The sequence below is a fragment of the Eupeodes corollae genome, chromosome 3 (assembly GCF_945859685.1).
Source record: "Eupeodes corollae chromosome 3, idEupCoro1.1, whole genome shotgun sequence".
In the NCBI taxonomy this organism is placed as follows: Eukaryota; Metazoa; Arthropoda; class Insecta; order Diptera; family Syrphidae; genus Eupeodes; species Eupeodes corollae.
The window spans coordinates 10,217,190-10,233,180 of NC_079149.1; the positions used below are offsets into that span (position 1 = coordinate 10,217,190).

Sequence of the window (15,991 nt, forward strand, 5' to 3'; positions counted from 1 at the left end):
GTTTTTCAGGGGACCTACGGGTTTTTGCCGAATATGAAGAGCTAGTTTGATTAAGAATCACTTTTCATGACTAGACAACCAACGCACTTTTCATTACGCCACCGAAACTATCCGCAAGATATTGTAATTAGTTTGTACTAAAAATGGTATCTTATTATCAAAGCCTATTTTTGTAAGATAAGTTTTTATTAAAAAAAAAAAGAAAGAAAATAATTTAATCAAAAACGAAAATACCGACTAAAGGCTATGGACTATAAAATCATTAAAACGAACAACTTTGTGTGACATCTTCCTTCCTATAACTTTCATCATCTATGCATTCGCATGACATAAAAGTAGTAACTATTTAAATTATGTATAAAAATAGCTTAAAATTTGTATATACACAAGGAGATGTCTCATTTGCGTGGAAGGAAGACAAAACAAAATATAAAAAAATTGCACTTGCTGACGACACACAGACAATAGACGCCTTATAAACATTAGTTTATTTTTTTATTAAATTAAAAAACCGTCATAAATGACCTTTAGCTTATACATCAAGGGCTGTTTCAACTTTACTTGTCGTCGTCGTCGTCGTCGTCTCGTTCTACTTTCATTTTAGATGAGAAAGATGAAAGTTTTTCGAAATTCAATTAACCATGAAACTTACTTTAGTCGTCGTCGTATAAATGATGAAGCAAAATAGATTGCAACTTCTTGATGTTTATGAAGGGGAAACTTTGATGTCATTCAAGGTTTCAGTTACTCTAAAGATTAAAGTAGTTTTCAATATGCAATTTGAATTGCACAACCACCTGCATTAGGATAGGGTGTTTCTTTGTATGTTGCTGAGATGTTTGACAGTTGAAAAGGTCAAGTTTTTTAATTGTTCAGACAACATAACATAACATGCACGTACATTTTGACTAAGGCAGCTAGTTAGTTTTTTAAGTACCTATCACTTTACTTCACTAACCTCTACCTGTTCATCATACAAAAACTATTAAAAACTATATTGTTTATGAAACACTTCTCAGGCAATCTAGCTACAAGTCCATCAAGATTTGAATTATGGATTTAAAGAAATATTACTTATTTATTTTCCAATTTGACAAGGAACCCTTTTACACAAAAAATCAAATGGAATTGTGCAGAAAATAAATAAATCATAGAGTAATAAAGTTGAGCTTTCAGTTGAATGAAAAAAAAAACATTATCAACTGTCATTTTGACACAAGTAAACTTAACAAGTTATTGAGATTTTGCTTGGTTAACTTTTCAGTGAATATTCCAATAAAGTTGTCTTAATTGGAAGACGATTTTTGGCAGCTGGCCAATCAGATACTAGAAACTTGCTTTAAGGGCCTTGTACATGAAAGCGAACAACGAATGAACGAATGGATGAACAAACGTGATTTTATACATTTGAAAAAGTCAATTCCAAACAAAAACACATTTAAATTATAAGAAACCAATTGACACTAATATTTGGATAATAGGTACAATTTGCATTTTGTTCTCTAAAACAAGAAAATTTTGTAAAAACAATTTGTGGTAGTAATGAATTGCAGTGTGGTTGGTACAAACTGTCAAACTCTATTTGCGTTCCACATACCATCCAAACTACAACGAATACATTTTTCGCGCGCAACATAACCTAAAAATTATACCACTCTTGTTTTTTTTTGTGTGAAAGATCATATCCGAGGAAAGCATGGAGAAAGGGTAATTCCATTCGTAGCTGTCTGCGAATAAAAATAAAGCGAATAAATAAAGAAAAGTCAAAATATGCGAACATCCACACTTCGCAGTTCGTAGCTCATGTGCAAGATGCCTTACTTTCAAGTCCCTTATGTCGGCTAAACATGAGCCCAACCATTACACCGACCGGGGCGAAACGCATATATGAAAACTTATGCTGGTTATATTTGAAATCATATTTATTAAAATTAAAAGGTGTTCAGAAAAAACATTTCGACTGTTGACAGTCATATAATTCTTTTTTCAAAAATGCCCATATTCATTGCAATATCGATTTGGTGGCAGCTTCATTGTCAGAAGTGCCCTGTTCACTGGCCTAATCTTTTGTGTTATTGGCGCCTTTTGATTATTATTTATGGGGAACTAAAAACCAGCTAATTGTGAAGCATACGCCTAGATTTATTTTAAAAAGTGGTGGAAAATGGAATTGATTGAAATATACGTATCGTGTTTTGTTTTTCGAAGTTTTCAAGATCTTAAAAAATACACTACTACTTGATTAGTGTCCGTCCGAAGAATTCAGTATTTCTTCTGCCCCACAAACAAAACAATACTCTTTTAAAGGACTAGTTGTCATAAATTCGAATCTTAACTTAGAATATTTTTCTATCACATCAGGTTTTTAAAATATGCCTCTTTAACAATGTTAAGCCAACCAAAAACGATATTGTAAAGGGTAAGGTAAAAGAAAACATAGTTTTCGACAATAAATTGCATGATGATTTTGCAAAATACAAATATTTTTCTTCAAGATAGTATTTAAATGAATTTAGTATTTGAATGTTTTAAGTCTTCATTTGATTCTATTTGTGAAGTTTTGAAAAACCTTGAATTTAATGCTATGATGGTTTTCAACACCAATGCATTTTGAAATTAATTTTTAGTGCTGATTTCGTTTCAACAAATTTTTGTATTTTTTCAATATATTTCAAAAACTTGTTTAGACGAGGGATTCATTACAGAAACAATAATTACTTTCGAACTGTTTTATCAGTTTCTCTTAAAAATTGTCTTAGCATAAATGTTTAAGAATTTCTTTAAGATTTAAAAAGGGTCCGAGATCTAACGTTTTTTTCAACAAGTGCTTATTTCGTGAATAATGACGGATAATTAGTGTTATTTTTCCGCTAAATGAATATGGTTGTGTATACGCCTGATCAACGCTGGGAAATACTGCTTAGAGAAGATACCCATTTTGCCAAAGATGAAGCTACTTTTGATCTTCGCGGGTATGTAAACAAGCAAAATTGTCGCATTTGGGGCACAGAAATACCGCACGCATACATTGAAAAGCCGATACGGCCAAAACGAGTCACTGTTTGGTGCAGATTTTGGTCCAGAGGCATAATTGGGACATTTTTTTCGATTCGAAAACGAGCAAGGAGTGGCTGTTAGAGTCAATGGCGATCGTTATCGGGCCATATTGAACGAATTTTTGTTCACAAAAATTGTGCCACACAGCCGAAGCTACAATCGTTGTGTTGCACCCTGTTTTTGAAGATCATATTATAAGCCGCAGAACTGATGTCGTTTGGCCACCTTGAAGCTGCGATTTGACACCTTTGGCCTCTTATTTGTGGGGTGCCGTAAATTAAGGAAAATGAAAGAAAAATTGTCACACTGGAACAAAAGGTAGACTACCTAGAACAACAACTTCTATCTAACAGCATTGAAGTATATAATGTTCCAATTATAAACAAAGACACACCACACATCGATCTTGCAGTTGGTATGATTCGCAATGCTTTGAATATTAACGTAAATGAGACTGACATCGACCAATGTTTTGTCAAAAAAATTAAAAAAGGCAATTCTCATGCGAATGGCGACATGAAGAGCACCAATGTTCTGCATGTCAAATTTGTTTCTCATCACTTGAAAGAGAAAATTATGAAAACCAAGAGGGAGAAAAGAGAACAACTAACAACAAAAATATTTGGAGCACATGGTAAACCGGAGAAAGTATACATAAACGATTGCTTAACTCATCAGAGGCGTCAACTTCTAAATACTGCGCTAGCCCTAAAAACTACGAAAGGAGTCAAATACGTTTGGACTAGGAATGGAAATATTTTTATGATGAGGAGTGAGGGTGACAATTCTGTAAGAATTAATTATATTTCTGATTTTGATAAAATATGAGTATTGTTAATCCTATTCCTTATTCAGTTCAAAGTATTTGTGAAGTGCCAGTTTTTAGTAGTTTTATAGATGATTGCTTTTGTATACAACAAAACATCCGTAGTCTCAGAAAAAAATTTTCTAATTTCCTAGCTCACATTGAGTCATTTAAAAAATTGTCAGCTATAATAGTTCTTACAGAGATTTGGGTTTATGAGAGTGAAATAAGCCTTTATAATATACCGGGTTATGCGATTTTTAGTTGTTGCAATGAATCTTATTCGTCGGGTGGTGTCGCAGTTTACATTGATGAAAATTTTGTTCACCAATTCTCAAAAATCGACATTTGCAGCGCGGATGTTGTAAAGTTGTCGTTTTGCTATCAAAACGAAAACTATACAATGTTATGTTTCTACAGATTGCACGCGTTTAGTAAAAGTTTGTTTATAGAGGAACTCAGTCAAATTCTTTGCATAAATAAGACTTTAATTTAATTTTGATTGGGGATATTAACATTGATATCTTAAACGTATCCGACAAAGACAGTGATAATTATTTGTTTCTTATGGCTTCTAATGGTCTTAAGGGAATTATAAATGAACCAACTCGCGTAACTAAATCTTCAAGTACTTGCATTGACCACATTTTTACTCGTTTTAAAGTCAGCAATAAATCCAAATTTTTTGGAAGTGTTCTGGACCTAAATATTACTGATCATAAATCGATCATTTTATTTAATGAGTTACAAAATAATCGGAATTCTACTTCAGTAACACAAAGATAAGAGCATTATACCACCGATTACATATTATTGCGGAATATTTTGAAGCATGAATTTTGGGATCAGGTTTATTCGGAAACGGACCCATCAACTTCGTTTGCTATTTTTATCACAATCTTGCAAAAACATATAGAGTCATGTACTTCTGTGTCGATACAAAATTCTAATAAAAACAAATTTTTAAAGCCTTGGATGAATAAGAGTCTCCTTAAGCAGATTAAAAAAAAGAACACAATTAGTATTAAGCTAAAAAAACATCCAAATAATGTAAAGCTAAAAAAGTATTACCTCACACTTTGTAAAGCCGTTAGTACAAATGTTGAATTGACTCGCGAAAAGTATTATTGTAACTTATTTGAAAAATCAAAAGGCAATATAAAAGATGAATGGAAGGCTGTTGACAGCATTTTAGGTAAAACAAAAAAGCCAAACGTAATAGAAACTATTGTAGTTAATAATGTTCCTCTAACTGATGTTAACTGTGTATCAAATAAATTTAATGAATATTTTACTGAAATATCTGAAATATTGAAGCCATCTAGTAATACCGGTAATGATTGTGATTGCTATAATCAACATTGTCCAGATGCTGAATTCATACAATCAAATAGCTTTGCGTTTAATTCTATAACCTCTTTTGAAACCTACAAAATAATTCAAACTTAAAAAAATAAAAATTCTTGCACTTCAGATGGAATATCTAGTAATGTACTTAAAAAAATTGCATTCTATGTTTCAGATGTTTTGAGTTACATATTTAACTTAAGTGTTGAACAGGGCTGTTTTCCTGAACAATTTAAATGCGCTGAGGTTATTCCCCTCTTTAAAAAGGGAGATAAGAAAAATATGGCTAACTACAGACCTATTTCTATTCTTCCTACTTTTTCAAAAATTTTTGAAAAACTTATGATTAATAGAATTACTTCTTTCCTGAATAAAAATAAGTTTTTTAGTGAAAATCAATTTGGATTTCGTTCAGGAAAATCAACCGAAGATGCAATTCTTAGGCTATGCAGTCAGCTTTATGGCAGTTTGAATAACAATAAATCTACAATGGCTCTCTTTATTGATATGACAAAAGCTTTTGATATGGTTGACCACGATTTACTTTTAGATAAGTTGTATAATGCAGGATTTAGGGGAGTAATTTTTCAGTGGTTAAAATTATACTTAAAGGGAAGAGTTCAAAAAGTTATTATCAACGGTACACAAAGTGAAGCTCGTTTTTTAAAAAATGGAGTACCACAGGGATCTGTACTCGGCCCTTTATTCTTCCTAATATATATTAACTCTATTTTTAAGCTTCGATTAAATGGCCTTTCGACGGCATTTGCTGATGATATATCATTTACCTACCAGTCTAATTCGGATTTTAATTGTGTTTTACTAATTGAAGAAGATCTCGAAGTTCTAAGGACTTGGTTTTCTAACCATAAGTTAATAATTAGTGAAAAAACTAAATTCTTGACTTTTAAAACATCTGGCCATCCCATCCAGTCTGTAATCACAATTTATTTTTTCATGCTTCGAGTTGTAGGCAATTTAGCTTTCCAATTCACAATTGTGGTAAACCTAATTTCCAACATAAATATTCCTTTTCAAATTCTTGTTTCAAAATTGATTGTTTGAATAATTGAAAATATTTAGGTGTAACAATTGATTCAAACCTTAATTGGAAAGATCATAGTTACAACATCAAGAATCATTTGATGCTCATAACGCGAAAAATGTATCTTTTAAAACCATTGCGCACTCTAAATTACAATATGGGTTATCTAGCTGGGGTGGTTCCTATGCAAATACTTTTAGGCCGTTATTGATTGCCCAAAAACATCTTATTAGAATTATTTGCAACAAAAATCGTTATACTGAAAGTTGGCCTTTATACAAGGAATTGCGGATTCTACCTTTGAGACATCTGTATATTTTCAAAGTACTTAAAGAATTTTTCAAGCAAAGCGGTAATATTCCTAGTAGAAACTCGCAGTTATATAATCTAAGAATAAACAACATGCACCTTGTCAATGAACCCACTGCCCATAAGACTCATTTCTCTAACTTTTATACTGCCGCAGCACCAAAGTCATTTAATAAATTACCTTTGTCTATCAGAACAATTCAAAACTTAAACTATTTCTTAAAAAAACTAAAAGACTGGCTTTTTACAATTGATTTAAATTCTATTGATAACTATTATTAAATTTTGTATCATAGTTTTATAATCATAAAAAATTTACCATTTTGTTGTTATTTTTGAATGAATTTTATGATGAATTATTTATTACCTATGAATGTATGTATATACCTACTCTTTTTATATTCAGTTATACTATCTTTAAAATATTTATTGATTTACTTAACTCATTGAACCATTGTTTTATTATTTGTATTGCTGATTGTCACCCCACAACAGTTTCTAATTATTGTAAAATTAAAATTAAATAACAATGTATCATTCAATACTAACTTTCAAGTTAAAGAATGATAGCTATTATTTATTCCTTTTTTTTACACTTGCTATTGTACTAGTTTTAAGTTGGAAATGAAAAAATGAATGAATAAAATGTTTCTAATTCTAATTCTAAGAGAAGTGTTACGCCGACAATTGACGCTTTAAAGGACAATATTCATGAAGCCTTTGGTGAAATATAGCTGCACACAATCTATAATGTGCTTAAAAATTGGACCGATCGTGTAGGCTACTGCATGGCCAGCCGAAGCAGCCATTTAAATGAAATTATTTTCCATTATTAACCGGAAGGGTCGTACCTTCAAATAAAAAAAAAGAAAATATTCAGTAGTTTTCTTTTATAGGATTTAAAAAAAAGAAGTTATTTGGCACACCCTTTATCAGGCAGGTGAAATAAACATTCAAACTGAATTTTGTAGATCAGGATTAAAGGTTTCGGAGATTCATCACATAGAAAAACCTTGCCTACCAGTTTTATCAACAATAATAACGATTCGCTGTCTAAAAAAGACTTGATTGTTCTATAACTTCGTCACGACGATCGTAGCATTTCAATGTAAATGTTTCAAAAATATACAATTAAATAAAACTTGTAGAGGTGCGATAGTAAAATATTTTTGTCTTATCGCAGACCCTGTCGGAGAAGATTTTCACTACGAATCAAAAAAATAATTGAAATCTACCGGTTGTCACGAACTTCAAATTTAATGACAAATATTTGTGTTAGTTGCGGGAGCTATAGCACGAATTTTCTCCGACAGGAGCTAGTGATAAGACCGAATTCCAATATAAAGCTTCTCAATCAAAATCAAAAAACATAAAAACCTGTAAGCAAATATTTTGAAAAAATATAATTAATTCTGCTAAACAATATTTATATTCACTAACCTTATTAAGTTTTCCAAGTGCAGATATAAGATCCGCCCATTCACTAGAGTACTCAAAGTTGCGCAATGCTTTGTCAATATTCGACATGTAGTTTCGATATTTAGCTTCATTTAGAAGCTTCTTCTCCTCTTCCAGTGCATCGGCCGACTCCATGACGATGACGACGACGATGACAACGAAGACGACGACAGCTCAAATTGCTGCGGTTGTTGCTTTATGATTTTTTCTTTTGCTGTTGTTAGTTCTCGAGAATTGTATTTCAATTCGAATGAATTTTGTATTGCAATTCTGTTAGTGTGTATGTTTGTTGGAGTTCAGCTGAAAATAATGTTTAGAGACAAAACGTGATTAAAGAGAATAATAGTTGTGATTTTGCTTAGGTTTGCAGAAATATTATAGCTTGAAAAAGTTTGTTGTTATTTATTTATTTATTTATTTTGTTGTAATTTAAATAAATAGAGATAAAGAAAATATTTTATAGTAAAGGCTTCAAATGTTTTCAGATATGAAGGAAAAAGACGGAGTAGGAAAAGATAAGGAATTCCAGACAAATATTATCACTATGAAGCGTTGTGTGGGAATTTTATGTTTCAATTACATATTTTTATATCCGCCGAAATAAATGTACTTTTTAAAAGCTAGCGGTTGGGGAAGTTGTATGACCGAAAACCAGAAAAAGGGTTAAGAGTTCCTTTCACTAAATAGAAAAATTAACTTAGTAATCATTAGCAGTTTTTGCTACTTGACCCAATATACAAACAAAATAAATTAGGTGGCGCAACAGTCCGTTGAGAACTAGAGTCTAGTGACTGACAACTTTCAACCATTGCTGTATGCGAGTGCGTGACCCAATTAGATCTTGAAAATTACCATTACTCATTTGACCTATGAACGAGAAGAATAAGATGGGTTGGCGTTGCAAAATTATTATTATTATTATTATTTATTAGCATATACGAGTACTTAAAAGCTATCTGCTTTTACTTTTTTTTTATTGAGTCTAGCTCCCAGGACTATTAGCTCTGATATTAACATAATTAAATTTTATATTGGAGATTACATATGAGTTCATTAATTATTTTGATATTTTTTTAATTTGGAGTTATTAAGATTTCTATTTCTAAGTTTTTTGACAAATGTTGTAAATTGAGTGTTACATGAGGAGCATACGGGAGGGTTTAGTTTTTTTAAGAAGATGTTCGGGTTTCAAAGTCTTAGGCGAACAAAATTAGTTATTTGCGTTTTTGGGATGTTTTGGTATCGATGATGAGATCTATCGCTGTTGATTTCCTTATAATCGTGATGATATTGGCTCCAATCGTTTAGCTGTTTCGTTTTCATGAAATTGGTTACGTCACGTTTAGTAAAGGTATTAAAATTGTATATGGGTAAATGTTTCGTTGATCTTGCTGAACGGTCTGCTTCTTCTTCTACCAGTATGGCCGGGAACTCACATTTTTTATTTTCATGTGTCTTTGAGCCGTCAGTGAAATAGACCTTCCATCCTTCATCTTCAAGTTTTGTTTGATTTCAGTACTCAGTACTCAAACGGATTGATTGGTGTTGTTTTTTTCTGTATTGCGATAGTGTCATATCAATCGATTTGGGTTTAAGATGCCAAGGAGAATATGTGGGTTTGAAATGATAACCCCGTTTTGTTGGAAGTTGTAGTTGACTAGTTTTGGCTAGTGCTAGTTTAAGAGTGGATGGAATTCGTTTCATGTATTTTTGATTTATTGTCTTTGCAATATCGGCAACAATTACTGAGTTACTGGAGAAGAGTAGTTTTGGGGCTAACTTCAATGTTAGTTCATCAACTCGATGTTGTATGGTTTGGAGTCGAGCCTCGGCAAGCAAGTTTTGTATCGGTGTTGTTGGGAAGGCGTTGAGGCATCGTCTTACTGCTTGATGGTATAGTAGCTTAATAATATTTAGTGCAGATTTAGGGCTTTTAACATAAATATATATTCCAAAATCTATTTTGCTTAACACTAACATTTCTAACTAACATCAGACCACGTATGGATATCGGTAATGGCATCAAGAAATAGGTTCTTGCCAAGTCTGATATTTAGCTCAAAATATAAACATCGTCAGCATAGAGAGAGTGGTCTAATAATTTATGTTTTTCGAGTAAATTGCTTATGTCGTCGAATGCTTTAATGAATAACATTACTAATAGGGGAGATACCTGCGGAATACGATTTTCTAAAGGTTATGTTTTAGAAGAGTGGTTGTTAATTCTTGAGGAGAATTTTCTGTCGGATAAAAATGATTCTACGAATCTAAGCATTTTTGGACCAACATTCCATTTCATTTATTTGTTTAAAATCACATGTTTCCCAATTCTATCAAAAGCTTTCTCGAAGTCTAGTGACAAAATGGATGCATGGTTTTGGTTCTTAACACTGTATTTTTTATAAAACTGTATGTCAAAATTTTGTAAATATTACAAAATGGTATATGAATAAAATATTGCTTTGTTTAAAGATTTTGGTTCATCACAATTCTGTGTATGAAAATGCTGTAAATAGGCTGACAAAGTTTTGACAATTCGAACGCACTTTTTTACGGTAACGATTTTATTTTTAAGTACACAATTTTCAATATTTAATAATTTTGAGTAGATAGATATTTTTTATTCTGTGTTTACAATTTTAATATTTGCATTGTTATAACTTTTGAATAAATGTTAAAGACATGACATGGGCTATCGTCTGCCTGAGGGGCATTATTATTTATATTTTGTAGTTAAATAATTTAACATATTATATTATCATTATAATTTTTTTTATTTTCATTTCAAATGACTATAAGAAACAAGTTGTAATGGAATAAGAATTTTTAAATTAGTTAAATAAAAATAGACACATTTTTTTTAATTTTAAGAATTTTTAGTTTAGTCAAAACAAATTTTAGGACTTTTAGTTTAGTTAAATTAAATAAGATAAGTCAAATCAAAACAAAAATTTATTCAGTAAACAGATTCTTATGCCTGTTATTGGTTTTAATGAAAAATGGTGATCGATGATTCGGGCTCTGAATTTTATCGCTTCTTTGTAGAATTCACTTTGATCTTAGCCATAAGGCCGAGAAGCGAAAATTGTTTCAGATAGTTCCTAACCTCTCCAACTTGCAGAAAGCTTTTTTTGAAATGAACACCTTTTATCAGCCTATGAAGTGTAGTACATACTCTCTTTCATGCTGATTACATAGGGAGCAAAGATCGATAACCTCGTTACGATGGGGCCTAAAGTTTAGTCCGACCCGTTCTCCTCTCATCTTAAATATGGAATTGTTATATTCGTTGGTGAAATAGTTTCTGTCGTTGAGATTAAACACGCACTTTGAATAATATTGCCTTTCAGTTGATGAGTGAGCTTATTCAATATGTCCAAACTTTTCATTCTCATCAGTGATGGATATTACTTGGTAAAGCATCTTCTTCAATTGAACCGCATTCATAGTACAATTCAGGGTCAAGCCACCGTCCGCAGCTAACAAATTCCAATCTTTTACAACCCGCTTTTTTGTTTGAATCGCATACTCCATTATCTTTCTCGTTAGCCTATATGCTCCTCCATATTTAGTCCTCTCACAATGTAGTCAACATTTAGTTTAAGGGTTGAAATAAACAGTGGCGGAAGACCAGTTTCCAAATAACACATATGTATATTTTGGAGCGTTTATCGGCCGAAAAAATATTTTCCTTAAGCTCACACTTTTGTACTTCCCATACCTGCGCACCATAAAACAGGATAGCTTGGGCAGTAGCATAAAACACTCTTAATTTTAAGTCAATCACTATAAGCTTGTTCTTATAGATTCTCTTCCAATTTACACATGTTGCTGATTAAGCCTTATTTAGTTTGCTTTTGAGATGTTTTTCTAATTTTAAATTGAAAATGAACTCCGTTCCTAAATACATAAATGTAAGACTTAGCTAAGTCTAAAGTTTTTTCGCCATATTTCCATTGCTTGTCTCTCGCCGTTCTGCCAGATTCATTCTTAAAAACCAGGGTAGTCATTCCGTAATTTTCAAAACGATAATCGTCTAAACGATTATCATTAACGATATCGTCAATAATTTGCTTCACGTAACTTTATCACTATCGTCTCGTTTAATCGTTTTCAGTATAAGTTCGTTGAGTATATTCAAAATGTCAAAATGAACTCAACGAAAGATAAGCTTGTTCAATAACTTGAAAATGTTATTAAACTTGGTTTTTCTCAATGGGAAATTTTGAAAATTTGCAAAAAATGTATTGTTAATAAACATGCCACTTATTTTGTGATATTAATTGTTATTGTCACTTTTTGTGTTTTAATTTTTTGCCACCGAAGAATAAACTAAATTATCAAAAATTTTGTTCAATGTCTGATATTTTTGTAAATCAGTTGCAGTAATAATCCCAATTTTGTCCAAGGGAAGGAAGTGAAGACTCCATTTTATCCACAGAGAACATAACTTGGCTTCAAAAATATTTGTTGTTTCCAAAACTTCTTTGGACTAGTGCTTTGTGCAAGAGCGATACTAAAATCGTTGCCTGTCGAATATACCGATGTTCCTCTTCGTCTTAACGTAATCGTCTAACGATTATCGTTTTACGGAATGACCCCCCAGGACTTTTGATTTTTCCGGATTAACTTTTATATTCCACACTTGGCAATATTCTTCCAGTTTATTGATCATCAACTTTAGAGCTATGAGTGACTGCGCAAGAAACATTTTCTAAAGATAGTAAAACAAACAGTATTGTTGATAACAGTATTTTGTGATATAAAATACAGAGTTTTGTTCATCACACAATATCAAATTTTGATCTTACAGAATTCTTTCTGCCAATAGTGTTTTGACTCGCTTAAGTTTGTTGCAAAACCTCTTAATGGGTCGTCAATTTTAGAAAGAAATAAGGAAATCTGATCTTTCATATTTATTTCGAAAAGCCTAATCATTAAGGAATGCTTTTCATAAAAATTACTGTTGGGAACTTTAATTTTGAAGTGACCAATGGAGGCTTAAGTTATGACTGTTTATATTATTTTACTGTACGGTATTATTCATTTTTGGTTTTCGAAAGTGAAGCTTAATAAAAGACGCTACACATTTTTGATACAAATTTATTTTTAACTTCCCCAAAAAAAAAAACAATACTCTAAGTTGGTAAAAATTGAGCTTCGACTCAAATATCTTTTCTTTTGAAAATATGGCTTCCAACTAATTTTAACTTGTGAGATATATTGTTTTAAACATTGCGAACAATTTTGAGAAAAATCACATTCACAGTTTTTTTTACAAAAAATAAAAACCTACAAAAAAATTATAAAAGTTGGTAAAAATTGATTTTCGACTCAAATATCTTTTCAAAACTTTGAGATATTGGCTTTAAACTATTTTTGTCTTTAAAAAATATTGTTGTAACATCGAGTAAAGTTTTGAAAAAAATCTAATTGATAGTTTTTTTTTTTTAAATAAAAACCCAACATAAAGTTTCGAATCAAAAGCTTTTTAAAAATTAAAAATATTGTCTTCAAACTTTTTTTATTTCGCAGAAAATATTGTTTTCGATATTCAGTAGTAGTAAGCAAAATTTGGTAAAAATTTATTATCGGTCCTTGATATCTTTCAAATTAATTTCATTCATCCAATTTGTAAAAATTTAAGAAATGCTACTAAAATTGGTAAAAATTTGCTTTCGGCTAAAAATCTATTTAACAAAACTAGACTATTTCTAGATATGAAAAATATTGTTATGATTCTAAAAAAATTTAAGAATAATTCAACTGACAACTTTTTTAACCCAACACGAAAACCTACAAACTTTTAAGCAAGACAAATCGACAGACGGGAAGTGTGGGTCGCATCCAAGCCTCTTTCACATTATAATGTTTGGACTTTTATATTAAGTGTTGAAGATTTTCCGCAAGCAATTCTTTTGAATAAATTTTAAACAATTTTTGGAATCGGGACATATTTGAGACATAACTTGGTTTTAAATGTGTCGAAAGTTCAAGATTATTCGCTTGCGGTGTCAAAACGTATGATTTTTGTAGCCAATTAATGTATAATGATGCAACCAGGTAACTTCCCACATAATATAGCCATAATTTTGGTCAAGTTGAGAGGCTTGTTCGTCTGTCATGTTCGAACTACATATTGTCAAAATTTCTACCTTCAATCGCCAGACTGGTGGATAACTAATTTCGGGTATCTGGCAAGAAATTGAAATTACTTTCAACTATTCCTTCGAACTTTTATGTAGACCAAGACATGATATAGCCAGGGTCAGTGCAATATGTACCGAAACATTGGCCGATAGGAGAGCATGGAGTAAAGTTGGTTACCCCTCACAATGCTCAATGCCGTATAGCTGCGGAGATCAACCAACATTAAAAAGAAATTGTTATTCACTTACTCTGTAAATGTTTTGCCATGGCCAGTTATCGAAACTATATGAACTTTCCGAGATAAAAATCAAACACCTGATTTAATTACTGAAAGCGACGAAATAGCTTTATTTTCGTTAATTTTGTCAATATAAATCCGTCATATATATATTTATATATTTCAATAGGCCCAACGTCTATGGTATCAAAACGGCGTTTTTAAAGCGAGAATTGAGTCGCGTAGCAAGGTCTGCTTGTGAGTGGCATTTTCAGCTACAAACCTTCAACTGTTCTAAAAAAGCAATTGAACCTCAAAATCTAAATGTTTGATTTTGAGGTTCATAATAACTGTAAAATTAAATTTTCAATTTTTAAATTCACTTTAATTTCAAAATAATAATTAACTGGAAACATACGAGTAAACATTTTAAATCAATTTTCAGACTTTTTCAAATACAATCATATGTTGAATAATCTGTTCCGTCAGATACCCACAAACACCAGACATACATACATATTTGCATACCTTTGGATTTTTGTATGATAGCCCAGCTGTTTTCGATCAGCTGTTCTTTTACACGTAAAACACTAATGGGTTGTATCCATGGGTAAATTCACATTTCCTTCAAAAATTAATTTTTTTCCATGGCCATGGAACACAATTAGAATTAATTTTGTTTGTCATTATATTTGTGTAACTTCGTGTACGTTTTAACGAGTGTGGTATTGCTGTCAAATTCTCAGCTAAACATTTTTTAAAAATTTTATTAATATTGGTGCAAAAGATAGTTAAATCTGCCGAAAAATCTAGATCTGCAGCTTTGATCTTAAATCAAAAATGAATCGATTTATTTTACCTCATTATTTCTAAAAACAGGTAATTTAAGTTTTGACAGATCAAGATAAAAAATAAGGTGATTTATTTTGCAAATGAAAAACCCCATAACAAACAGGCATTCGGTCCGGGTACCCTATCTAATTAAGATTATCCTGACACTTTAAATGTCAGCTGATCCACGAATCGATTATGGCTGAAACACAAACACGCTTCGGCCTCGCCTGACGTTTACGAGTTCAGCTATAGGAATTCAATGCATGCATCACAATAAAACTTTGATATTACGTTTCGTTTGACAAGGGTAAGGTAAAGAACGGAAGCTCTAGTTCAAACTTGCTGAACATTTGCTTTGTCTGACAGCTCAACAGCTATAAAAAAAATGCCAACAAACAAAAGAAATTTGCATATGGAGGGATAACCATTTATTATTAGGAAAAGTTGAAAGGTAAGTTAGTTACAAGACGAGATCGAGGAATCAAATCGAATTGAGATTTCGATCCAAGTATACTATATGGTAGCACTGAATCGAGGAATTGAATTCATATGGAATCGAAATGACATTTTGGTTTTATTTGTGTGCGTACTGCTACCTTCAAATAAACTTCAAATTTTAACACAATTCTCTCAACAGAAAGACGAAAGCCAAATTAAATTCAGCTTAGAACCAAAAATACTCCATTTAAATGTAGTATTTTTGCTTAGAACAAACAAGAGGGAAAAAACCTCACACACCAATAACTCCATTCCCCGATTAAGGTTTACA

The 15,991-nt window shown here is 31.5% G+C and overlaps 1 protein-coding gene across 2 annotated transcripts in view; it reads right to left on the reverse strand.

The window, feature by feature from the left end:
• LOC129952422 (protein dopey-1 homolog) overlaps positions 1-15,991 on the reverse strand; it is a 68,954-nt gene that overhangs the window by 35,414 nt on the left and 17,549 nt on the right. For both annotated transcript variants that reach the window (XM_056064992.1, XM_056064991.1), the window contains exon 2: positions 8,004-8,321. In XM_056064992.1, coding sequence (XP_055920967.1) covers positions 8,004-8,156 — 153 coding nt within the window. In that variant the 5' untranslated portion in view covers positions 8,157-8,321. The remainder of the gene's footprint in view (positions 1-8,003; positions 8,322-15,991) is intronic.